Source organism: Somniosus microcephalus, chromosome 1, assembly GCF_052327205.1.
Source record: "Somniosus microcephalus isolate GS21.2 chromosome 1, FLI_Smic_1.0, whole genome shotgun sequence".
NCBI lineage: Eukaryota > Metazoa > Chordata > Chondrichthyes > Squaliformes > Somniosidae > Somniosus > Somniosus microcephalus.
In genome coordinates, this window is record NC_140987.1 from 122,333,255 (window position 1) to 122,360,346 (window position 27,092).

At 46.3% G+C, this 27,092-nt stretch overlaps 1 protein-coding gene across 1 annotated transcript in view; it reads left to right on the top strand.

The window, feature by feature from the left end:
- Positions 1–3,897: 3,897 nt before the first annotated feature.
- Positions 3,898–27,092, top strand: part of LOC147124337 (G protein-coupled receptor 54-like) — a 44,774-nt gene continuing 21,579 nt past the window's right edge. The window contains exons 1-2 of the mRNA XM_086005449.1: positions 3,898–4,147; positions 13,849–13,973. Of these exons, the coding sequence (XP_085861575.1) occupies positions 3,898–4,147; positions 13,849–13,973 (375 nt within the window). The remainder of the gene's footprint in view (positions 4,148–13,848; positions 13,974–27,092) is intronic.

A 27,092-nucleotide genomic window follows, 5' to 3' on the forward strand; every position in this document is an offset into this window, starting at 1 on the left:
AAAGGAGGACACAAATAACCTCCCAGAGATGTCGGGGAACATAGGGTCTAATGACAGGGAGGAATTGAATGAAATCAGTATTTGTAGGGAAATGGTGTTAGGGAAATTGACGGGCTTGAAGGCCGATAAATCCCCAGGGCCTGATAATCTACATCCTAGGGTACTTAAGGAAGTGCCCTAGAAATAGTAGATACATTGCTGGTCATCTTCCAAAATTCTATAGACTCTGGAACGGTTCCCATGGATTGGAGGATAGCTAATGTAGCCCCACTCTTTAAAAAGGGTGGTAGAGAGAAAACGGGGAATTACAGACCGGTAAGCCTGACATCGGTATTGGGGAAAATGCTAGAGTCCATTATAAAAGATGTAATAGCAGAGCACTTGGAAAACAGTGACAGGATCAGACAAAGTCAACATGGATTTACAAAAGGTAAATCGTGCTTGACAAATCTACTGGAATTTTTTGAGGATATAACTGGTAGAATAGATAAGGGAGAACCAGTGGATGTGGTGTATTTGGATTTTTAGAAGGCTTTCGATAAGGTCCCGCATAAGAGATTAGCGTGTAAAGTTAAAGCACATGGGATTGGGGGTGAGGTACTCTCTTGGATAGAGAACTGGTTGGCAGACAGGAAGCAAAGAGTTGGAATAAACGGGTCTTTTTCCGAGTGGCAGGCAGTGACTTGTAGGGTACTGCAGGGATCGGTGCTAGGACCCCAGCTATTCACAATATATATAAATGATCTAGACGAGCGAACTAGATGTAATATCTCCAAGTTTGCAGACGACACAAAGTTGGGTGGGCATGTGTGCTGTGAGGAGGATGCAGAGAAACTCCAGTACGATTTGGACAGGTTGGGTGATTGGGCAGATGCATGGCAAATGCAGTATAATGTGGACAAATGCGAGGTTATCCACTTTGGTGGCAAAAACAGGAAGACAGATTATTATCTGAACGGCAATAGATTGGGAAAAGGGGAAGTGCAACGAGGCCTGGGTGCCCTTGTGCACCAGTCGCTGAAGGTAAGCATGCAGGTGCAGCAGGCGGTTAAGAAGGCCAATGGTATGTTGGCCTTCATAGCGAGAGGATTTGAGTACAGGAGCAAGGGTGTCTTGCTGCATTTGTACAGGGCCTTGGTGAGACCACACCTTGAGTATTGTGTGCAGTTTTGGTCACCTTATCTGAGGAAGGATGTTCTTGCCATGGAGAGAGTGCAGCGAAGATTCACCAGACTGATACCTGGGATGGCAGGAATAACGTATGAGGAGAGATTGGGCCGATTAGGCTGATATTCGCTAGAGTTTAGAAGAATGAGAGGGGATCTCATTGAAACTTATAAAATTCTAACAGGACTAGACAGACTAGATGCAGGAAGGATGTTCCCAATGGCGGGGGAGTCCAGAACCAGGGGTCACAGTCTAAGGATAAGGGGTAAGCTATTTAGGACTGAGATGAGGAGGAATTTCTTCACCCAGAGAGTGGTGAACCTGTGGAATTCTCTGCCACACAGGGCAGTTGAGGCCAATTCATTAAATATATTCAAGAAGGAGTTGAATATATTTCTTGAGGCTAAAGGGATCAAGGGATATGGGGAGAAAGCAGGGACAGGGTACTGAATTTGGATGATCAGCCATGATCTCATTGAATGGTGGAGCGGGTTCGAGGGGCCGAATGGCCTACTCCTGCTCCTATTTTCTATGTTCCATCCAACCTGAGGAATGCCCATATGTGTTACTGGAGCTATCATCTCTAGCTTAGTTGTCCATTCCAAGTTTCTCCTGAGCTGGCCTTTATGGCAATAGGTATTTTTCAGAGTGGGTCAATCACATAGTTCAGATCCAGATGATTTACCATTACATGGCCTGTTCCTTCGAAGATATGTAGATACTCCAAGCTGATCCAGGTTGAGTTGGTTCCTAGATCTTGCTTTTGATTGTAATCTGTCCTGAAGTGGCAGGCATAGTTTTGACTAGTTCCATTTGTTGCGCAGCATTACTTCCAAGCAAAGGAATCTAGACGATGTCCGATTATAAATTTACTCATCTTTGGATTCACCAAATTCACTTTGCAGCATCCTAGAGTTTTGAGGTAGTCTTATTATACATTAATGGAACCTGATGTCTCTTCAGGTTGATACTCTTATCTCCTAACTGCACGATAATGGTCATGCTACAGTTTGCACCACAATCCAACATACTTATGGACTGCTGTTATCACGCTGGCATAAATCTGGGGTATTATATAGCATTACATTAAGTCACTACCAATTAGCTGCAAATACTAAAGCTGCCTTTGCAATACAACACTGCCTATGTTATCAAAACAATTTCTCATTCAAAGTAGGTTAGATCTGTTCGATCTAGTAATCCATTTTCCCTTTTTATTAAATTACATCTTATTCTGTCAAAGGGGGAAAAACAATTTTAGAACAGCAAGTTCACTATTCAGTAATTTTGTATGTCATATTAGGCAGCACCATCATAGCTGCTGATGTGCTATTTATGCCAAACATTGTGACCCCACTATTGATTATCATGCTCTGGTATGTGCAACTGTGCTGGCTAACATGGACAGGTTAACAGAATGGGCAGACAGATGGCAAGTGCATTTTGGGAGGAAAAACAAAGACTGAAGGGTGCGGAGGAACAGATAGACCTAGGGGAGCTAATATTCCTTGAATAGTTCCTTGAAAGTGCAAGTGCAGGTAGATAAAGCCATAAAAAGATATAACATCATTTGGAAGTTTTTGAATAGGGGCACAGGATAGAATTTCTGCAAAGGATTTCCCAATCTCCAGTTATAACTTTAGTTGAAGCTCGTCAGGAAACCTCTGAGAAGTGGTGCAGATGGTCATTTACTTCATTTTTCCAGGGTTTCCATTGTTCTCCCACCAAAAACACTGCCTTATTTAAGGGAAGAGTAGATAAACATTTGAAACAGAAGAAGATACAGGGCACGGGAAGAGAGAGCAGGGCATTGGTATTCATTTTGAATTCTCTAACAAAGAGCCAGCAGCTGAACAGTCTCCTTCTGTGTTGTAAACGTCTATGGTTGGAGATCTCACCACTGAATTAGAAGGCTGTGGTTTCTAGCCCCATTTCTAACTTGAGCCCACACTGAGAGTACCGTTCTGCCACTACAAATGCAAATTCTTTCTAACGGGTCTCTTAGCAACTATGAAAAACAAGTGCAAGTTACTGATAGGAAGTTTTCATTAACTGCTGACTTGAAAAAAATCATTAACCCGAAGGTAACTAAACATTAATGCGCATTTAGTGTGCGGGTTGCTCTGCTCAGAATATTTTCCCTCTTCTAGTTATCAGTCTGGGTCGATCTCTTCAGGGGTCGGTCTCCTACATGAGTGGTGTAATTCAGCTGCTCCTCAGTCTCTGCTTGGCAGTGAGGAGCCACATCAAAAGACCCCCCCTGCTCTGTACCATCAGATTATTTCAGGGTTTTTGTCTGTCTGAGGTGAAGGTCACGCCACAGCTTGTCAGCCCAGCAGGTTTGTTTTTTTAAATATCGACCTGGTAGTTTTAACTGGAGAAATAATCGTATCTGAAGTTGGCAAGAAATGGTGGTTTCTGAGTGTTTGAACTGTAACTCTTCCTGCAGCGAGATGGTGGAACAAAAATGGGCAAAGAGCTAACTTTGAAATTCACACCAAAGATATGGGAAGTGAGATGTTTCGGTTGCGTGATCCACAGATGATTTAAAATAATCCGATTTTCGACTGCTGCTAACTGGTACAGCGAGGCTCTGCTCGGTGAACAGCCACACGTTCCCAATTCAGCCCCAACTCCTTGTTAACCGGACTTCACATCTCCTTCACTTGATTCAAAAGGCAGATGCCTGGTGTGAAGCGGCTGATTTCTGTCAAGTTCTGGCTCTGATCGATGGACATCATGCTGCAAGTGGACACTGCCAGCAGCACACCGGCTCTGAATGGCTCCTCGTGGTTATCCTGCCCAGGGAGCGACTGGTGTAACGGGACGGATTATCAGAGCCCCCCGCTGCTGCTGGACGCCTGGCTCGTACCTCTCTTCTTCGCTCTCATCATGTTGGTGGGACTGGTGGGAAACGTCCTGGTCATCTACGTGATCACAAAACACAGACAGATGCGGACGGTCACAAACTTTTATATAGGTAACTTCCCTCTATATTCTCTGGATTCTGAAAGGGATGTTAAAACACGATCGATAGATATAGAGAGATAGATGGATAGAGACAAGTAGATGGATCTAATCGGTTAGTTTAAATGAGCAAAAACATCGAATTGTTTTCATTGTAAACCGGCAAGAGCCAGAGATCAGCTCCTGGACTGATATTCTGCAACGAATCTGCATTACCATCTCTCCCTGCCACCCATGGCTTGCACACCGCGGATCACCTATCTCGAAAGCAGAGTAACCATAAAGTCCCGATAAAAAGAACGGCCCAGATTTTGCTGAAAAGTAACGGCGTCTGAACCACGCACGCCATTATTAATGCGCAAATTGGCCAGCAACCTGTGGCAAAGAGATACCCTGTGAATTGCGAATCCCCACAAGTTACTGCTCGATTTGCTCCGCTCCGCTGTTAACTTCACGAAAACGGCATCTCGTCCTCAGTCTCACTGTGATTTTCATGAAATTACTGCATTCCCACATTGCCCATTAAACTAGCCCCAGGAAGTCTAGTAATTAACAACATATTTATCCTTTTAACAAAGTGATAATTGTTCGTGACAGCCATTGATTCTTTCCGATAAAATGAACAATTGTAAGTGTGAAGTCTCATTCCTTTTGTTAGTGAATTGCTTTAGGAGATTTTGAAAATGTCAAATTTTATTTTTTTTCTTGCTTTTTCTTTGTCTTTTCTCTTAATCCAATCTTTCTTTCGTTCCCTTTATTTCTCGTTCTGTACCTGATTTGACATTGAATTCACCCACTCCAATTCAATTCAATTCAATTCAAATCGCTTTATTGGCATGACAAGGTACATCTTATGTTGCCAAAGCATCGAAAAACATTCATGGTTGAACACAAAAATACAGATCTATCCATACAGTGTATAAACAGATATATCCCTGAGTGTATAAATATACATTCATATAATTTGTATATACTCTTTTCTTATATTTAGTGGTTGTCCCTCTGTTTATGGCAAGCTGTAACATAGTGTGCCGCTAAGGTTACACAATTTCTCTCTTCCCCTAGTAGGTATGGGAGTTTTTGGTCGTCATTCAAATTTCTGAATTCCGGGCATATTTTTGTGAATTTTGGGTAGAAATTCGCCCTTATGCCCTGATATTTTCTACAAGCTGTGAGGAAGTGCATCTCTGTCTCCACCACTCCCTGACTGCAGTGAGAGCATACCCTGTCCTCTCTTGGTAGCCGGGTCTGCCTGTGTCTACCTTTTTCGATCGCCAGGCTATGTTCACTAAGTCTGTACATTGTCAAGGTTTTTCTCAGTTTGCTATCCTTTACCATGGTCAGGTAATCAGCCATGTTGTATTGTCTGTTTAGGGCCAAGTAGCAATTGAGTTTGTTTTGGGTTTTTGTTGTTTCTGCCCAATATGACAGATATTTTTCCTTTTGCTTAGTGACGATTGTGTTGGGTCGAATTCTTTGTGTTATGCTGTCACTGTCCTGGGGCTGGTTATTGTTAGTAGTGTTAGTAGTTACTTCACTGAGTCCCAGGACTAGTTGACTGAGGGTATTCTTCTTTATGGTCCTCTCTTGGCATTTCAGGGCTTCGTAATGATAGCAGTGGGGGTTGCTCATTTTTAGGTGTTTCCAAAATTTGGTGGCTCTTTTTTGGATAGTGATTATTAATGGATATTGGCCTAGTTCTGCCCTGCATGCGTTGTTTATGGTTTTCCTTTGAGTCCGGAGGATACTTTTACAGAATTCTGCATGTAGGATCTCAATTGGGTGTTTGTCCCATTTTGCAAATTCTTGTTGTGTTAGCGGTCCCCACACCTCACTGCCATAGAGTGCAATTGGTTCAATTACTGATTTAAAAATTTTGAGCCAAATGCGAAATGGGATTTCTATTTGGATTGATTTTTTAATGGCATAGAAAGCCCTTCTTGCTTTCTCTTTCAGTTCATTCACAGCCAGATGAAAATTTCCCATAGAACTGATTTTTAAGCCCAAGTATGTGTAGTTAGTGGTTTGTTCAATTTTGGTTGTTCCTAGTGTGAAATTTATTTTGGGTCCCTGATGTCTGGATCTTTGCTGGAACACAAGGACTTTGGTTTTTTGGGGATTTATTGTCAGGGCCCAGGTCTGGCAGAACGACTCCAGCAGATCCAGGTTCTGCTGTAGACCCTCCTTAGTTGGTGACAGCAGAACCAGGTCATCTGCATAGAGGAGGAATTTAACCTTGGATTCATATAGGGTGAGGCCGGGTGCTGTAGATTGTTCAAGTAGTTTTGCCAATTCATTTATGTAAATATTAAAGAGTGTCGGTGAGATGGGCGAGCCCTGCGTCAGCCCCCGCCCCTGTGGGAAGTATTTTGTTTGTTTGTCTCCAATTTTAACTGCACATTTGTTGTTTGTATACATTGATTTAATTACATCATATGTTTTTCCCCCTACCCCGCTTTCGATAAGTTTCAGGAATAGACCGTCGTGCCAGATGGAATCGAAAGCCTTCTGGAAATCTATAAAGCATGCGTAGATTTTGCTTTTGTTTTGATGAACGTGTTTGTCAATTAGGGTCTGTAGGGTGAAGATATGATCTGATGTTCTATAGTTTGGCAGGAATCCAATTTGGCTTTTACTCAAGACATTGTGCTCCTCAAGGAAGTTTATACGTCTTTTGTTTATGATACTACAGAATACCTTTCCCAGGTTACTGTTTACACAGATGCCTTGATAGTTATTTGGGTCGACTTTGTCCCCACTTTTGTATATGGGCGTTATGAGTCCTTTGTTCCAGATATCAGGGAAGTAACTGACACTCAGAACCAAGTTGAAGAGTTTTAGGATAGCCAGTTTCATTTTATCGTCTGTGTGTTTAATCATCTCGCTTAGTATGCCGTCTGCACCGCAAGCTTTTCCTGGTCGCAGGTCCTTGAGTTTTTCAAATAGTTCTTTTTCTGTTATTATGGAGTCTAGCGGGTTTTGGTTATCTTTTATGGCCATTTCGAGCTTTTCCAGTTTTTTGCATATTTGGTGTTGCTCTGGCCTTAGTGTGTTTTTCTGGTATAATTTTTCCAAGTGGTTTTCCCATGTGTCTCCATTTTGAATGGCCAATTCGTCGTGTTGTTTTTTGTGTAATGTATTCCAGTTGTCCCAGAAACAATTGGAATCAATGGATTCCTCAATGGAGCTGAGTGTATTCTTAATATACTGCTCTTTTTTGGTTCTGAGTGTGTTTCTGTATTGTGTTCGTGTCTGACAATAAGTAAGGCGTAATTCCTCCTGCTCAGTCCTTCCTCTGTTTATTTCTCAATCCTTTAATCTCATTGGTTAAGGAGATGCACTGTTTATCGTCGTTTACCAAGGTCCCAGATGCTCTGTTGCCTTCCTCACGCTGTTATCAGCTCTCACTTACAGCAACTTGGTGGGCAAAAAAATTAAAACCTAAACAAGCACAAACAAGTCTAACTGGGCATGCCTTGCTCCAGCAAAATCTGGGCCATTAATATCTTTTATTTCAGGTGTGGTAATAATAGGATATATTCCTATGGATCTAGCACTATGTTTGGCAGTTGTGTAAGGTTTTCTTACTGGGAAGGGGCCGAGGAGTGAGAATGGGAGTCCCATGGTACTGTATTTTGAGATGGGGGTGGCAGGAGGGTCTGCCTGAGACTGGCAGAGTTGTGATTGACTTATTGGGCCGGATTTTGTGCTAAGAATAACGGTGAGGCTAACTGCGTTCAACGTTATAACAGGGTAAATCAAACAGCAACTTCTGGCATCTGCACACTGCACATATGCAGTTAAACGCAGAATTCCAGAAATTGTTGTCAGAAGTACCCTGCTCCTTCACATGGTGCGCTGTTGCAGTCTTTGCTGATAGACACGGCACTGAAATGAATGCAACGGTGTGAACTTGGGGTACTTGCCCACTAGTTCTGCACTAAGGACGTCAGATAAAGTTAGGGCTGGTGCATTCAGGAGTAATTGGCCTAGAAATTAAGTATCGCCACGTTTGGTGCGTTATAGTCCAGCGGGCATGAAATTTAGCGCCCGGCGCAAATTATCGCCACCTTCAGCTAAATTGACCTGCTTCGCCCTAAGAGGTGCTTGGAGCACTAAAGCAGGCGCTGCACGACTGTCCTAAGGCGCTAAGCTGGAGAAGCGAGGCGCTACCACCGAGGGCAGGCGCAGCGCAGGTGCAGCCAGTTAGCGATTGCAGGCAGACCGCTGGCGCCGGTCAACTCTTAAAGGGGAGGGTCGATCTTGGATTGCAGCCACACCCTGCACATCGGTGCCTTGATTCTCGGCCTGGACAGACCTGCTTCCACATTCTAACGCCTAGGACCATGGAGAGGGCCAGGGAGCGAGCGCAGTGGTTTAGTGAGGGGGCCCTGCAGGCTCTGGTTGGCGCAGTGGAGCGCAGGTGATCTATCCTGTTTCCGGACAGTGGCAGGAGGCCGCTGCCCACCGACTACCGCAAAGCTTGGAGGAAGGTGGCTCACAGAGTGACTTCCAGCAGCATGGTGCCTAGGACCCCTGTGCATTGCAGGAAGAAGTTCAACGACCTCACTCGGGTCGTCAGGGTGAGTACCCTTTTCAGTATCCTCTTCATCCCTGCATGTGCACCTCACTTTATGGCCAAAGGGTCCTGAAAGCCCCAATGCCCAGCCCTCATCCAACACCTATGGGCCTTTCATGAAACTCACACGCACATTCAGCACTTTACGCAATGTAAGGGCTATTTGACCATGGGAGGCAGTGCAGCCAAGATCAGGGCTTCACACTGTAAGGGCTATTCCACCATGGGAGGCAGTGCAGCCAAGATCAGGGCTTCACACTGTAGTCAGAGCCCGTCCTTTCTCTTGCAGGGCAAGCTGGCCCATAACAGGAGGCAGCAGCAACAGACCGGGGGAGGCCGGCCTCACCTTAAAGACCTCAGTGATCTGGAGCAGCGAGTCCAGTGCATTATGGCAGGCCGGATGATTGGCCCCATCGCCATTGGAGATGCCGACCCCGTTCTGGACAGCAATGGTAAGGTCATCACCTTTTGACCTCTCTCCTTCCACTTGTGCCTCACACCAGCATCCTTTGCCACTATCGAACCAATACAATGCATTGCAGCACTCATGCCTCCCTCGCTGCTGCCCTGTCCTCATGCTAAAGCAACTCTTGTACCTCCCTGCTTTCAGATGGTGAATCGCCAGGTGAGGAGGCGGGCCCTCAAGCTGCCACTGTGAGTGATTCTGAAGGCGAGGAGGAAGAGGAAGCTGGACCATCAGTGCCACCCTCAGCCGAGGCAGCCCATGGCCATAATGGGGACATGTCTTCCCTGGAGGGGAGCAGGGGGGAAGGGTCTGAGGAGGGTGAAGCTCCGGGGCCCAGCAGGCTGCAGCAACGCGGGGGGGGGGGGCGGTAGGGAAGCTCGGCGGCCTTCTCCCCGGAGGGAGAGTCTGGCCTCCAGTCCTGCTACAGTGAGCGCAGAAGAGGTGCGGCTCCTCGCTGAAATGGGCGCCCAGGCGGAGCAGAGGCACACTGAGCTCATGGCTGCAGTGGCAAGGATGCCCGAATCCATTGAGTCACTGGCAAGGAGCAGGACTTCGGTGCAACACAGGCAAGGAGTCCGCAAGACTTCGGTGCAGCACTGGCAAGGAGTCTGCAGGACTTCGGTGCAGCACAGGCGGCTTCCACGCAAGTGCTTAGTGGTGCAATGCAGTCAGTGGCTGGTCTGATGCAGACACAGATTGAGGCCACACTAGCACTGACTGCTGCCACCCTCGCTGCATCGGGCATGAATTGCCGGGGCCCTCGCCGCGCCGCAGAAGGCCAGCAGTCTGTGCTTCAGCAGTTTGCTCCGCATGCTGCAGTGCTGCCCCGTGCGAGTGCCAGTGTGTTGTCCGACCAGGGAGTGCCTGTCCTCTGTCAGGATGGCAGCATTCCTGCTGCCAACACTGTCACTTCTCCACTGCAGCTGCCATCACCCATAGGACAGAATGCTGCCGCCCATGCAGAGTTGGAGCAGTCAGCAGCCGGGCCCTCCAGGCCCAGAGCTGGTCCAGGCTGTCCCCCAAGGGCATCTGCCGACTCAGTTTCTGACACTCAGCAGCCTTCCCCCAGCCTTGCTGCAGCCAGTGGGGTCCCATTGCGGAGGAGCTGCAGGGTGGGAAGGGGCCAATCTTGCAAGCGAAGCAGGTCACACACCCTCGAAGGGCAAAAAGTAGGAGGTGTGGCAAAATGCTGTTAATTTTTTTAGTGAAGGCCGAGGATCGTGGTAATTTTTTGTTAACTCTTTTTTTTATTGTCTCCAGGTTGTGAGAGCCAGCTATGTGTCTGACTGCTCTTTTTGGGGTTTCTCTCTATTACTTTGTCATGCGGGAAGGGCACACAGTTTGTTAAATAAAGAAGTGTCTTTATTCAGATTGTGCATGTTTGCTCTTTGAACTATTTGTTGCCTTGACCGGCTCAGGGTTTGCGGAACTGTTCCATTCATGTTCTTTCAATGGCACAAGCCATTCCCTCAGAGGGGGCCTAGAACCGACTTGCAATAAACCGCTGACGGATGGCCCTTGCACTTTGTGCCTCCCTCCCGTCTTGGTGGTCCTCCTCCTCCTCCTCCTCCTCTGCTGGTGCTCCAATGTCTGCTGGCAGTGGCTGAGTCCTGAGGATTGCCAGGTTATGCAGCATGCAGCACACTACAACGAAATGGGAGACTCGCTCAGGCGAGTACTGAAGGGCTCCCCCGGAATGGTCCAGACAGCGGAACCATTGCCTGAGCACGCCGATTGTGTGCTCAATGATGTTCCTGGTCGCTTGATGGCTCTCATTGTATCATTCTTCAGCAGGGGTGCTGGGCGCACGGAGCGGGGTCATCAGCCAGGTGCACAGAGGATAGCCCTTGTCCCCGAGAAGCCAGCCTCCTGGGTGAGCCAGGGCTTCAAAAAGGTCTGCCACAGAAGTCTGGTGCAGGATGAAGGCGTTGTGGCTGCTGCCTGGAAAGCGGGCATTGACAGCTAGTATCAGCTGTCTGTGGTCACACACCAACTGCACGTTCAACGAATGGAACCCCTTCCGGTTGCGGTAATCCTTGGCATTCTCTTGCGGCGCCCGCAAAGCCACATACGTGCAGTCAATGGCGCCCTGGACCATGGGGAAGCCCGCTATTCTTGCAAATCCCATTGCGCACTCTTGCTGCTTGTCCAGGGTCATGGGGAAGGAAATGTACTGACGTCTCCTTTTAAAGAGGGCATTCGTGACTTGGCGGATGCAGCAATGCACCGTGAATTGGGAGACATTGGCAATGTCCCCAGTAGCGGATTGGAAGTAGCCGGTAGCATAGAGGTTGAGAGCCACTGTCACCTTCACTGCCACCGACAGAGACGTCCTGCTCCTCAGTTGAGGCTGCAGATCTGGCTGAAGCAGGTGGCAGAGCTCAGTTACCACCTCCCTTCTGAATCGAAGCCTCCGTATACACTGCTCCTCAGACATGTTGAAGTAGGAGAACTGTTGGCGGAATACCCTGGGAGGGTAAGGCCTCCTGTGCCGACGCCTGTTGGCCCTCCTCCATCTCGCCATGATTGGCACTCTCTCTCAGTGTCTCTGAGCCCTCTCAATGCAATGGAGAAACCCAACGTTTCCACCCATTGCAGCCCCCATAGTATGTGGCCACTCAAGGTTATGGCACTGAAAAATCAATCCAACTGCAAAGTTCTGGGCCGAAGCCAGAAGTACCTCTGCGAGCGCTGACTCAATGCAAAGCTCTCTCCCTTTGTCTCTCTGCAAATCTCTCTCTCTCTCACAGAAGGAGTGCTCCAAAAATGGCTACCACTAAGAAGCCAGGAAGAGCCCCCTTTAAATAGCGCCCCCCCAGCCCCACAGCGACTGGGAACTGTTCCAGTCAATCAGTCGCTGGGAGTGCCAGGCGGAAAGGAGGGGGGCGCCACTGAATTTCCGGTTCGGGGCGCCCCAAGGGCGTTGCACCATGAAATGACGTCAGGATCTGCACGCGCAGCTGAGCAGGCGTTGCGGTTTTGTGCCGCCGCTAAATGTCCGCTCAATGTCGCGAGAGGCGCCGGTATCGCCGCGCCCGGGCGCTAGCCGCATCGCGCCCCACTTATCGCCCTCTTAAGGCGCTAACGGGTGGCGCAAACAACTGAATTTCTCCCCCATTGAGTTTTATCAGCATGGTAAGTGATAATTACTGCCAAACAGTTTCTCTGGCCCAGAAAAATTAATTTTACAAGTGTGGAATCTCATTCCATCAGAAGATAATTAGTGTTGGAGAATTAAAAAAAAATTAATTTTGTTTTTACTTTTTCTGTTTCTCTTTTATCTCTCTCTTAATCCCATCTGTATTTCCCAATCTTTATTTTGCTTTCTGTACATGATTTAAATCTACTATATATTTCCTGCGTTATATTTTTTGGTTTAGATTCTGCATGGCTTAGTGAGAATTCTTCAATCTGATTGGTCGAAGTGCCTCGCTGTTTCTTGATCTGCGCACAGGTGCTACAAATCCCCCGTAGAAGGCGCTGTGCTGGATTAGACGCCGATTAAAATAAGTCTGTGCTCTGAAGCCCACAAAAACTTTGTAGGAAGCTGTCAGTGAGGTGAATGGCGGGCGCTGTTCCTTTGCTACTGACCACAAAATCCGGGCCAGTGAATAATGTGGCCAGATTCGTGATCATTCAATGAAGGAATGCTCAGTTTTATAAGGGGAGAAGAATATACCTGAAAGAGTATTTCAAATATAGACTAAAAGAGCATTTCAAATATAGACTAAAAGAACATTTCAAATACAGACTAAAAGAGCATTATAAGACTTTGTGGATGTATTATTCAGAAAGGAATTTAAAGATGGTATTTTTTGGAGCAGTTTTTTAAGTTCAATAAATTAATATGTCATAGGAAACAAATTGAACTTTAATTTCTGAAGCTAATAACTAGTAAAGGAATGATTGTATGGTACAAAGGAATGATCACGGTGTTGTTAATGTATTTAATGTTAAATCAAATTTTAAAAATACGCCTGATCCCATCTGATCTTGGAAGCTAAGCAGAGTCAGGCCTGGTTAGTACTTGGATGGGGGACTGCTTGGGAATACCAGTTGCAGTAGGTTTTTCTTGCCAGCAGAGGCTGCCCTCAGCTTTGCAAATTCACACTTCCTTCTATCACCAACCTTCTTGGTATCTGCTCCTGCACTCATCTCAAATCAAATCCACCAGTCCAGTCCAGTAGCAAAATACTGTTTTACAGGTGACTTGTGGAAAATTATGCTCGATGAACTGATTCATAAATGCAGATGACTTTTAATTGCACCACATCTGGCTCTTCCTGCAAAAATTTTTCAATTGTTTCTGTTCTCTTTCCTTCCCTGCCTGCCCCGGTCCGATATTTGAGCAGGTGAGTTTGAAGCCCAAGGAACTGGAGGATTTTCTCCTCTTTCCTTCACCCCTCCCTTTGTGAATGATATTTTCTTGGCTATTTCACCAATTCAAACTTAAACCAGAAATGCTCTTTCCAGACTTCTGCTGGCTTTTAAATTGGTAACATTCTCGGGACTAAATCTCCAGGGACTAATGAGTTCATCAGAGGTGGTACAAAAATAACAAAGGCTGTTTGAAAAGTTATTTACTTTGTTTTTGTGAGGAATGAAAGATAAATCTTGTATAATTAAGTTATAAAGTAATGACAACACAATTTATTTTTTAATTTTTCAGCAAATCTGGCCACCACTGATGTAATTTTCTTGGTCTGCTGCGTTCCTTTCACCGCCACTCTCTACCCACTGCCCAGCTGGATCTTTGGAGACTTCATGTGCAAATTCATCAACTACCTTCAACAGGTCATTATCCAGGATCTGGCTTATGTTAGATTTATAACACAAACAGTGAAAGTTTATGAAAAAAGAAAATTCTAATCATTTCTTTAAGTAAACAAATATACAGAGGGAATAAGCATGTGGAACAGACTATGAAAAGCAAAATTGTCAGTAGAATCCCCAGGCTGCTCTAACTCACCTCTCAGGGACATAGCAATTCTGTGATTCCTTTTTTGTACTATGTACAGCCAAATGCCAGTGTCCTTCGGACAAGTTAGAGAGCCACATTGGCAGATTGTTTGAAAGGATGTGAACTGCCTGCTCAGTCCATAGAGGACAGGAGGAAATAGAAAAAAAATCTTGCTAATATTTTTCAGGTTAAACTTTTTAGCCATTTGTAACAATGGCATTTAAAATATGTAGGGGTAGATCTTTCCGAACCTGTCGGGAAGAAGGTGGAACTTCCCCTTTCGGGTTTTTTACCCGCCTACTTCGACGTCCGGCCAATCCGCGCAATTTTCCCTTGATTGATGTTGAGCACGCCCAGCGGGCTTAGCAGGTCAATTAAGGGCCACCCGGCAACAGGTGACGTCACAGACTGCAATTTCATCTGTCAAGAGTTCTTGACAGATGAAATATCAGTGTTTCACAGCTGTTTGAAGCTGTGAAACACTGACACTCTGAGTTCTAACATGAGTCCTTCTGCACAGACTCAGTTAGAACTCTAACCGGCACTCAAATCTGAAGGCTGTCACTTTTCACAGATCGCAGCCATTCAGCTTTAACTGCCGGCTGAGTGATGGGCTCCCGACGGCTACAGGAAGAAAGGCTGTTAAGGTAAGTACAGGTAAGTAAAAGTTCTTTACACACTTTAGACACACCAAACACACTTACCTTTACACTCATGCACCCATCACTCACCTGAGCAACGACATCGCGACCCCTCCAAATCCTTCAACCTGACGGCCCGCCTGCTCTAATCTGGCGTGGTTTGGAGCCGTCGGGAATCCCACACGAAACCCCTCAAAATAGGGATTAGGCTAAAAACTGCCTGTTAACTACCTGTTAACAGGCAGTTAAGTGGCACTAATCCCTTCCCGCCTGGTTTCGGCGGGTCCCAGTGCGGGGCGGGTACCCGCCGCCCCTGAAACTTGCGTGGGGTGGGGTTTTGGGTGGGATGGTGTCGGGACCCCCGAATTCGGGATTTTGCCCCCCCCCCACACGCCTGAAACCCCACCTGACGGCTCCAGGAAAATCTAGCCCCTAATCTCTACATAGAGTTGGGACAAATGAGCAAATAAATTTGATGTAGGTTTAAAAATCTTACACTTAAAATGTGACTATTCTCCAATTTTAATGACACCATTACTAGTTGCTTCTGTCCAATTCACATTTATCAGCCACTGTCATTACAGATTTGTGAATGATGATGGTACTTCAATCTTTTTTGGATGTTGTCATATCCCTGAGTATCATTCTCAATTGCTGACTCATTTTAACATAAAGCAAATAAATGGAATCCTCACCTGATATTCAGTAGACTGAGATGGGGAGAAATGATCTCCTGATGCTCTTTTATTGTCTGCCAATGAGTAAAGTCACAGTGGCTCGGTCAACATTAAAATTCGAAACTAGAATCTATTATTAAGGACGTGGTAACAGGACATTTGGAAAATCACTATGATTAGGCAAAGTCAACAAGGTTTTATGAAAGGGAAATCATGTTTTGCAAATCTATTAGAGTTTTTTGAGGGTGTAACTAGCAGGGTATCATAGAATCATAGAAATTTATGGCACAGAAGGAGGCCATTCAGCCCATCGTGTCTGCACTGGTCGAAAAAGAGCTTTCCAGCCTAATCCCACTTTCCAGCTCTTGGTCCATAGCCTTGCAGGTTACGGCACTTCCAGTGCATATCCAAGTACTTTTTAAATGTGTTGAAGGTTTCTGCCTCTACCACCCTTTCAGGCAGTGAGTTCCAGACCCCCACCACCCTCTGGGTGAAAACATTTCTCTTCAACTCCCCTCTAATCCTTCTACCAATTACTTTAAATCTATGTCAAGTTGCAAATACAACTGAGAATCAGGCTATATATAGAAAGGTCAGAGGAGAAGTGAAAAAGAAAATAAGAGGGGCAAAGAGAGGGTACAAGAATAGAATGGCAGCCAACATAAAAGGTAATCCAAAAGTCTTCTATAGGCATATAAATAGTAAAAGGGTAGTGTGAGCTATGGGGGCAGTTTACTGGTGGATGGACGGTATGTGGCCACCAGGTGGAGACAAAGTCCCCCTCTCACTCCAATTCAGGAAGGCCACACCCACCTCCAACACACCTGAGGCAAATCTACCCATTAGCTCAGGAGGTTAAAAGGTAAACTAGTGCATCCCTTCAGGGCCAGTGCCTGAGGGGCAGGGCAGGGCAGGGCAGGGCAGGGCAGGGCAGGGCAGGGCAGGGCAGGGCAGGGCAGGGCAGGGCAGGGCAGGGCAGGGCAGGGCAGGGCAGGGAGCTGTCACAGAGAGGGTTGATGAACCTGGGTGGTACATTGTTTAGTTCTGAGAGCCTGAGGAGAAAGCCAGGATAAGGCCAGTACCTGAGGAGAAAGCCAGGATAAGGCCAGTACCTGAGGAGGAAGAGCCAGTGGTAAAGTAACCCTGGCTTATTGTTTTTGAACGTCATATGTTTGTTGGATTTTGCCAGACGTGAACCTTTTTCCCTGTTTTCTAAGAATAAAACACAGCTAACTGCTGTTTTCCATAGACCAATCTTGTGACTGTGCTTGTGTCCTCCGATCCCGCATCAACACACCCTTCGGTCTTGGGGGTGGTTGATCGCATATGGTGGAGAATGCTGGCTTTAGCCCTCTGGTGGCTGGGAGGACAAAGCACACATTGTTGAAAACCCTTTGATGGAACTACTGAGCAAATCTCAAAAGGAATGTCAAGAGTTTATGGAACAAATAAAGCATCAAGAGTCTTTGCTTGCTATGAATAGTACAGATCGTGTTGCCGGCCTGTGGTTGAAATGTGCCCAGCATGAGGCAGTTCTTGCCCGGACTCAGTGATGTACACGTGAAAGCTGTTGACAGATTAAGGAAAGAAAGAGATGACCGGATGAGTATGTTAACAAGTTTGAGATGCAATGTAACTGAAATGCAGGCCAGGGAAAACGCTGCATGTCAGCAAGTGAAACAAGCTACGGAGGTAGCAGAAGAATGAGTTGCAGAGAAGAATGTGTGCTGAGCCCCCTCCTCTACTCCCTCTTCACCCACGACTGTGTGGCTGTTCATGGTTCCAACACCATCATCAAGTTTGCGGATGACACCACGGTAGTAGGCCAGATCAACAACAACGATGAGTCAGCCTACAGGGAGGAGGTCCAGCATCTCGTGAAGTGGTGCGCCGATAACAACCTGGCCCTTAACATCAAGAAAACCAAAGAAATCATTGTGGACTTCAGGAAGTCTAAAGGCGGAAGTCACACCCCCATCCACATCAATGGGGCTGTGGTGGAAAGGGTGGACAGCTTCAAGTTCCTCGGAGTCCACATCACGGAAGACCTCTCCTGGTCCCTCAATACCTCCTCTCTGGTGAAGAAGGCCCAGCAGCGCCTATATTTCCTAAGGAGGCTGAAGGGATGTAACCTGTCACCCCTGATCCTCTCTAACTTTTACTACTGCACAATAGAGAGCATCCTGACAAACTGTATCACAGTATGGTATGGCAGCTGTAGCTACTATGACCGGAAAGCCCTGCAGCGGGTAGTCAAAACTGCCCAACGCATTACCGGCACCCGGCTACCGACCATAGAGCACATATACCAGAAACGCTGGCTACGGAGGTCACGGCCCATCATCAAAGACCCTACCCACCCCAGCCACAGTCTGTTCGCCCTCCTGCCATCTGGGAGACGCTACAGATGCATTCGCACCCGTACGACCAGATTTAGGAACAGCTTCTTTCCCAGGGCTGTCATCCTACTGAACTCCACAAACAAACTCTAAAGCCTGCACATCTGCCAATGCACTTTATTATGGTTATGTTTATGTTAATGTATTACAAGCCAAATGTATGTTGAATGTTTAAATGTCTTAATCTAAATGTACACTCTCTGGAGCCGCAAGCCTACATTTCGTTGTACTGCACTTGTGCACTAACAATGACAATAAAAGTTGATTTGATTTGATTTATTGCATCAGAAAGAGCGGTTAGAAAGGGAGCTAGCTTGTCAGCAAGGGAAAATTGCAAATGCCAAGAAAATTGTGCATGAAGAAATGAGGAACGAAAGAGAAGAGTTGGCATTAAAGGTGTCCCGTTTGTCAGAGAATGTTGCCTGTCTTGAAGGTCAATTGCAGAGGCTGATGAGAGAAAGGGATTCAGTGTGCAACCAATTGGAAGAAAGAAGAGGCCGAGAAGGAATTCAGGGAACACAGAACAAAAATGTTAAGAGAATTTGAACTCCGAGAACAGGAGCTACAGAAATTCCATGAGTGGGGGAATTAGCTCAAATGGTAGAGCTTCTGGCTGAGCTGAATGAAGAGCAAAAAGTGCCTAGCTTGGTTTTATGAATATGCAGGAACAGATGAAGTGGTTGGTCCTGAGGGAATAGAAAAGTTTTGTGAAGATATAGGCGTGGAGCCCGAAAATATTATCATGTTGGTGTTAGCATGGAAGCTGGAAGTTCAAAACATGGGATTTTTCACTAAAGAAGCGTGGCTAAAAGGAATGACCTAATTACAATGTGACTGCACAGAAAGGCATTCAGAGCAACTTTGACAGCGTGATATCTGGGGAAAAAATGGAGAAGCATCTGAAGCAGAACTGGATGAAGAGTCCTTCAGTCAAGGGAAGTCTGAAAGTATGATGGAGAGTTTAGAGAAAAGTATTTTCTGAATTGGATGCAACTCAGTTGATGAATGACGATGATGTGATATTAAGGTTATAATGTGAAATTAATGTAATGATAAAGTGATATTAATGTGAAGATGACGTGATATTAACGTAATGTTGATGATGTGATATTAATGTAATGGTGCTGATGTGAGGCCCTTTGGTCTGCTTCAATAGTGTCGCCCCTTCCCGGAGGTCGGTGCTGAGGGGGGAGGTGGGTGTGGATATGTGAGCTATGGGGGCGGTTTACTGGTGGATGGACGGTATGTGGCCACCAGGTGGAGACAAAGTCCCCCTCTTACTCCAATTCAGGAAGGCCACACCCACCTCCAACACACCTGAGGCAAATCTACCCATTAGCTCAGGAGGTTAAAAGGTAAACTAGTGCATCCCTTCAGGGCCAGAGCCTGAGAGGAGGCACAGGGCCGGGCCAGGCCACGCCACGCCAGCCGTTGAGGGCCGGCTGGCTGGCAGCTGTCACAGAGAGGGTTGATGAACCCGGGTGGTACATTGTTTAGTTCTGAGAGCCTGAGGAGAAAGCCAGGATAAGGCCAGTACCTGAGGAGAAAGCCAGGATATGGCCAGTACCTGAGGAGGAAGAGCTAGTGGTAAAGTAACCCTGGCTTATTGTTTTTGAACGTCATATGTTTGTTGGATTTTGCTAGACGTGAACCTTTTTCCCCGTTTTCTAAGAATAAAACACAGCTAACTGCTGTTTTCCATAGACCAATCTTGTGACTGTGCTTGTGTCCTCCGATCCCGCATCAACACACCCTTCGGTCTGGTGGGTGGTTGATCACCGGTAGTAAGAGGAGGGGTAGGGCTTGTAGTGTATGTACTTTGCAGAGGAACTATATTCTGCAGCCCCTGTATACTGCAGTACCAGTGGTGACCACTCCTGTATATAAGCCTGTGTAGTAACTTTGCATAGTTAGTTCCAGTTTGTCTCCACTCAGTAAAGACCTGTTGTAACCTACTCCTGCAGTCCGTGTCTCAATTGCACACGGACATAATACTGGCGACGAGCAGATCCGAACTTACCTACAGTCTGCACCACCTCATGGGGATCCATCCCTGAAGCGAAGTTGTCAGAGGTCGAGGCCAGAAGGAAGAAAGAAAAAAAAAAGAAACAGAAGAAACAGGCGTCGACCGTGGGCAACCACCTCTGATTCATCGGAGTTGATGATTTGCAGGAGAGGCTGACAAGAGCGGGGCTTGGTTATCCTGTCGATGGTGTTCCAGCTAATCGGGCTGGTGGCAGGTAGTACACTGATCCTTCCTGGGCTGCGGCGGGCTAGAGCTCGATCGGGTGGCTTTTCAACGGGGCCGAGCAGCGTTGTCGGGAAGAGGAGAGAGAGAGAGAGAGAGGGTGGAGCACACAGGGCGCGGCCGGTACTACGAAGCCGGGCAGCGTACAGACCCGAGAAGAGGGAGGAAAGTGTCCCGTAGGGTTGCTCCGACGACGGGGAAATAAAAGAAATTAGAAGCGCAGAAAGCCGCGAGGAGCTGCAGTTTGCCACGGGAACCGCGGAGAGCGGCGTTAGCAGCAGCGCGGGGGGAAGTGCGTGAAGACCATAGGGCGTCGCCATCAAGGCATAAAACGCCAGCAACAGCGCTAGCAGCAGCGGAGAAGACGGAAAGCGCGGGAGGCGCCATTTTGTTAAATCAGGGAAGAAGGCAAAGCACGGGAGGCGGCATCTTAGATTGCCAAGATGCCGAAGACTGGCAATATCACTACCTTCGATAATGTAATAGAAGACTGGACCACGTATGTGGAAAGAGTCGAAGTATATTGCGAGGCAAACGAAGTAGCCGATGAGAAAAAGGCATCGGTACTACTAAACTTAATGGGTGCAAGAACGTACAGCCTATTGCGGAACCTGATTACTCCAGCCAAACCGATGGCGAAGAGTTTTAACGAAATTGTTGATATCCTACAGGAACACCTAAATCCTACTCCGCTGCTGATAGCAGAAAGATTTAAATTCCACAGGAGAAATCAGCATAAAAATGAGAGCAATGCTGATTATCTTACGGAACTACGCAAGCTATCAAAACACTGCCAGTTCGGAGCAGGACTGACAGATACTCTACGGGACAAATTTGTCTGTGGACTCCTGAGTGAAGGAACCCATAAGAGGTTACTCTCAAAGAAAGAGCTGACGCTAGATAAGGCTTTCAGCGTGGCAGTATCGTACGAAGCAGCAGCAAGGGGAGCTGCGGAAATACAGCAAAAGCTACAGGAATACGGCACCCACGAAATGACACGGGGATTTGAAAAATGTTATCGCTGCGGCAGAACAACCCATGACCAGAAGGACTGCTTGTCCAAGGACAAAATATGCAGGCAATGCGGAAAGATGGGACACATTGCACGAGTTTGCAGGCCTGGGAAGAAGACTAACGACAACAAAAAGGCTACTAAGGAACAGTACAGGAAAGTACAAAAGATGACGGACAGTAGTTCCGAAGACCAGATGAGCGATAGTGAATCCGGGAACAAGAGACTAAGCTGTCTCAAACTTCACAACGTAATCGCAAAAGAGGATCACCGAACCATTTGGGTCACCCTCACGATAGCAGGGCCCCAAGTCAAAATGGAATTGGATACAGGATCAGCCCTGACCGTCATGAATCGACGAGACTACGAGCGGCTATTCTCACACATACCCTTGAAAAAGACATCCATTGTCTTGAAGACGTATACGGGGCAAAAAGTATACCCCAGAGGGAAAATAAGGATGCCTGTCGAATACAACGGCAAGGAAATACAGAAATTGTATCTGTACATACTGCAAGATGGTGGACCACCGTTATTGGGACGTGAATGGATCAGAAAGATAAGTTTAGCCTGGCACTCCATTCAGGCACTGACGGTGGCTGGTAAAAAGGATGATGACGTCACACCTGGACGATTGTCAAAAATCTTAGCTAACGCCAAAGAGGTATTTCAACAAGAACTGGGCACGCTTAAAGGCGTAACCGCCTCGATAAAAATAGAAGAGAATGCAATTCCCAAGTTTTTCAAAGCAAGACCGGTACCATATGCAATTTGCCCAGCTGTCGAGGCAGAGCTGGAGAATCTGGAGAATGCAGGCGTGTTATCTAAGGTAGGCTGGAGCGAGTGGGCGACACCCATCGTTCCTGTCATGAAGAAAACGTTAAACAATAAGTCTGAGGAGCCAAGGAAGGTTCGCATCTGTGGGGACTTCAAGGTGACGGTGAACGCAGTCCTTCACACAGTACAATATCCTCTCCTGAGGATAGAAGATATTTTCGCCTCACTATCTGGAGGGAAGCATTTTACAAAAATTGACCTAGCACAAGCATATTTGCAGATGGAGGTTGAAGAATCCTCTAGGAAATATCTCACGATAAACACTCACAAAGGTCTTTACCAGTATAATCGACTGGTATTCGGAGTAGCATCAGCTCCGGCGATATGGCAAAGAGTGATGGAACAAGTCTTGCAAGGGATTCCGGGGACTCAGTGTTACTTGGACGACATCCTAGTGACAGGTGAAGATGACAGTGAACACCTTGCCAACCTAGAGCAGGTGCTCACTAGACTAAGAGAACATGGGCTACGAGCCAATTGCCCCAAGTGCGAGTTTTTTAAGATACAGATATCGTATTGTGGCCACGTGATTGATGAAGAGGGGTTACATAAGTCCCCTGACAAAATTGAAGCGGTAGTTAAGGCTCCAGCGCCTGAAAATGTGTCGCAACCGAGGTCATTCCTCGGATTGGTGAATTACTACCATAAGTTTTTGCCGAATTTGTCCACAATTCTGCACCCACTGAACGCCCTACTACAAACTGCAGTAGCATGGAAATGGAGCGATGAATGTAAGCGGGCCTTTCAGAAGAGTAAAGACCTAATCACTTCAAGAGAAGTATTGGCTCACTACAACCCATCACTACTGATAAGACTGGCGTGTGATGCGTCTCCCTACGGCATTGGAGCGGTACTGTCACAGTACCTTGATGGTTCAGAGAGGCTGATAGCTTTTGCGTCACGCTCGTTAACTTCAGCCGAGCGTAACTACGCCCAGATTTTGACAGAGAGGCCCTCAGCCTGGTGTGGGGGGTGAAGAAGTTCAATCACTACCTGCACGGTCAGAAATTTACTCTACTAACTGATCATCAACCTCTTGTCTCCATTTTCAACCCTCAGAAGGGCATCCCGATAATGACTGCACAACGGCTACAGAGGTGGTCCCTTTTCCTAGGGGCACACCAATATGACATCGAGTACAAAGGAACTAAACAGCATGGGAATGCTGATGGATTGTCGCGCCTACCGTTGCCGACGGTGGAAGAAGCACCTGCAGTGGATCCAGTGGAGCTATTCCACTCGACCATAGTCGAATGTCTCCCTGTGACGAATGCAAACATAGAAAAGGAAACACGAAATGACCCGACACACTCCAGGGTCTATGATTTAACGGTGAAGGGATGGCCAGCACATGGCGAACCACTGTTGCCAGCATTCTCGCCGAGAAGAGAACAGCTGTCAGTGTGCAGAGGAACCTTGATGTGTGGATCCAGAGTAGTAATTCCACCCAAATTGAAGGATAGAGTGCTCAATGAGCTTCATGAGGGTCATCTGGGAGGGGTAAAAATGAAGAACTTAGCCAGAGCATTTGTGTGGTGGCTGGGAATCGATAGAGAAATCGAAGAGATGACCAAGAGCTATACAGGATGCCAGAAGGTCCAAAACGCCCCACCACAAGCCCCTCTACATCCATGGGAGTGGCCCTCATCTCCATGGCAAAGGGTACACATTGATTTTGTTGGTCCATTTATGGACTCGATGTTTTTAATTGCGGTGGATACACATTCAAAGTGGCCAGAGGTAATAAAAATATCCTCAACCACCACAGAAAAAACTATCACAGTCTTACGAACCATATTCGCCAGAAATGGGCTGCCTGAACAGATTTGCTCCGACAATGGACCACAGTTTGTGTCTGAAGAGTTCCGGAGGTTCTTAAAGAACAATGGTGTTAAGCATTACACATCCGCCCCATATCATCCAGCCACCAATGGATTGGCTGAGAGGTTCGTTCAAACATTCAAGAAGGCTATCAAGGCAATGTGTAATGAAAACATACCCCTACAACACAAGGTGGATAACTTCTTGTTTGCCTACCGGAATGCGACACATGCGGTTACCAACCAAACTCCAGCCATGATGTTCTTCAATCGAAGACTACGATGCCGCTTGGATTTGGTTAAGCCAAACATCAGAAGAGATGTGGAGAACAGGCAGTTTCAGAATATGAATGAAAGGCCGACCAGGAGTTTTAAGATAGATCAACCAGCTTTGGCCCGGGACTACCGCACAGAGAAATGGCAGCCAGGAACGATCTGCACACGGCAAGGACCTCTCATGTATACCGTGGACATTGGAGAGAGCATTGTAAGACACCATGCTGACCAGATTCTAGAGTCACTGGAAAACGTCAATTCCACACCACAATCTGATACACCTGGTGATGAAACCGAAGTACCAATTGCATCTACCTCAGAATTGGGAATATTGGAAGCAGACGAACCCAACAATGACGTTGATTCCGAATCAACTCTGCCAGAAGAACCTGATACCCCAAAGAGGCGTTATCCAGACAGAATCAGGAAGCCTCCTCAAAGACTGAACTTCTAATTGCTTAACTTCAGCTAATGTATATGACAACTGTAATTGTAAATATGTTATTTAATTATTAATCGAATGTTATGTACTGTTTAGCTAAAAGGGGAGGAATTGTAGTGTATGTACTTTGCAGAAGGAACTATATTCTGCAGCCCCTGTATACTGCAGTACCAGTAGTGACCACCCCTGTATATAAGCCTGTGTAGTAACTTTGCATAGTTAGTTCCAGTTTGTCTCCACTCAGTAAAGACCTGTTGTAACCAACTCCTGCAGTCCGTGTCTCAATTACACATGGACATAATAGGGCTGATTAGGTACCAAAAAGGAGACCTATGCATGGAGGCAGAGAGTATGACTGAGGTACTAAATGAGTACTTTGCATCTGTCTTCACCAAGGAAGAGGATGCTGCCATAGACATAGCGAAGGAGGAGGTAGTGGAGACACTTGATAGGATAAAAATTGATAAAGACGAGGTATTAGAAAGACTGGCTGTACATAAGCAGATAAATCACCAGGAGCAGATGGGATGCATCCTAGGATGCTGAGGGAATTGAGGGCAGAAATCGTAGAGGTACTGGCCATAATATTCCAATCCTCCATAGATGCGGGGGTGGTGCCAGAGGACTGGAGAATTGCAAATGTTACACCATTGTTCAAAAAAGAGTGTAAAGATAAACCCAGCAACTATAGGCCAGTCAGTTTAACCTTGGTAGTGGGGAAGCTTTTAAACAATTTTATCCCCGATTACTAACAGTCACTTGGATAGGTGTGGATTAATTAAGGAAAGTCAACACTAATTTGTTAAAGGCAAATTGTGTTTTACCAACTTGATCGAGTTTTTTAATGAGGTAACAGAGATGCGGATAATACGGTTGCCATAGTGTACATGGATTTCCAAAAGGCGTTCAACAAAGTGCCACATATTAGGCTTGCCAGCAAAGTTGAAGCCCATGGAATAAAAGGGACAGTGGCAGCATGGATACGAAATTGGCTAAGTGACAGGAAACAGAGAGTAGTGGTGAACGGTTGTTTTTCGGACTGGAGGAAGGTATACAGTGGTGTTCCCCGGGGGTTGGTTCTAGGACCACTGCTTTTATTGGTATATATTAATGGCTTGAACCTGGGTGTACAGGGCACAATTTCAAATTTTTCAGATGACACAAAACTTGAAAGTATAGTGAACAGTGAGGAGGAGAGTGATAGACTTCAGGAAGACATAGTCAGGCTGGTGAAATGGGCAGACACGTGGCAGATGAAATTTAATGCAGAAAAGTGTGAAGTGATACATTTTGGTAGACAGAATGGGGAAAGGACATATAAACTAAATGGTACAATCCTAAAGGGGGTGCACGAACAGAGATCTGGGGGTATGTGTGCACAAATCGTTGAAAGTGGCAGGGCAGTTTGAAAAAGCAGTTAAAAAAGCTTACAGGATCCTGGGCTTCATAAATAGAGGTATAGAGTACAAAAACGTGGAAATTATGATGAACCTATATAAAACACTGGTTTGGCCCCAACTAGAGTACTGTGTCCAATTCTGGGCACCGCACTTTAGGAAAGATTTGAAGGCCTTAGAGAAGGTGCAGAAAAGATTTACAAGAATGATTCCAGGGATGAGGGACTTCAGTTATGTTGATAGACTGGAGAAGCTGGGGTTATTCTCCCTGGAGCAGAGAAGATTGAGAGGAGATTTGATAGAGGTGCTCAAAATCATGAGGCGTCTAGACAGAATAGATAGAGAGAAACTGTTCCCATTGGCAGAAGGGTCAAGAACCAAAGGACACGGATTTAAGGTGATTGGCAAAAGAACCAAAGGCGACGTAAGGAAAAACTTTTTTACGTAGCAAGTGGTTAAGATCTGGAATGCACTTCCTAAAAGGGTGGCGGAGGCTGACTCAGTCTTATCTTTCAAAAGGCAGTTGAATAAGCATCTGAAGGAAAAATATTTGCCGGGCTATGGGGAAAGGGCAGGGGAGTGGGCCTAGCTGAGAGTCGGCAGGGGCTCAGCCGGCGAATGGTTGTCTTCCGTGCTGTAACCATTCTATGCCTCCTGGTTATTGACCTCTCTGCTAAGGGAAATAGGTCCTTCCTATCCACTCTACCTAGGCCCCTCATAATAAAGGGGAAGCAGTGGATGTAATATATTTGAATTTTCAGAAGGCATTCGATAAGGTGCCACACAAGATTAGGGCTCATGGAATTGGTGGTAATATATTAGCCTGGATTGAGGATTGGTTAACGGACAGAAAACAGATAGTAGGAATAAATGGGTCATTTTCGGGATGGCCGGGTGTAACTAGTGGAGTGCCACAAGGATCCGTGCTTAGGCCAAAGATATTTACAATCTATATCAATGACTTAGATGAGGGGACCAAGTGTAATATATCCAAGTTTACTGATGATACAAGCTAGGGTAAGTAAGCTGTGAGGAGGACGTAAAGAGGCTGTAAAGGGATATAGACCAGTTAAGTGATTGGGCAAGAAGGTGGTAAATGGAGTATAATGTGGGGATGTGTGAAATTATCCACTTTGGTAGGAAGAATGGAAAAGCAGAATATTTTTCAAAAGGTGAGAGACTAGTAAATGTTGATATTCAGAGG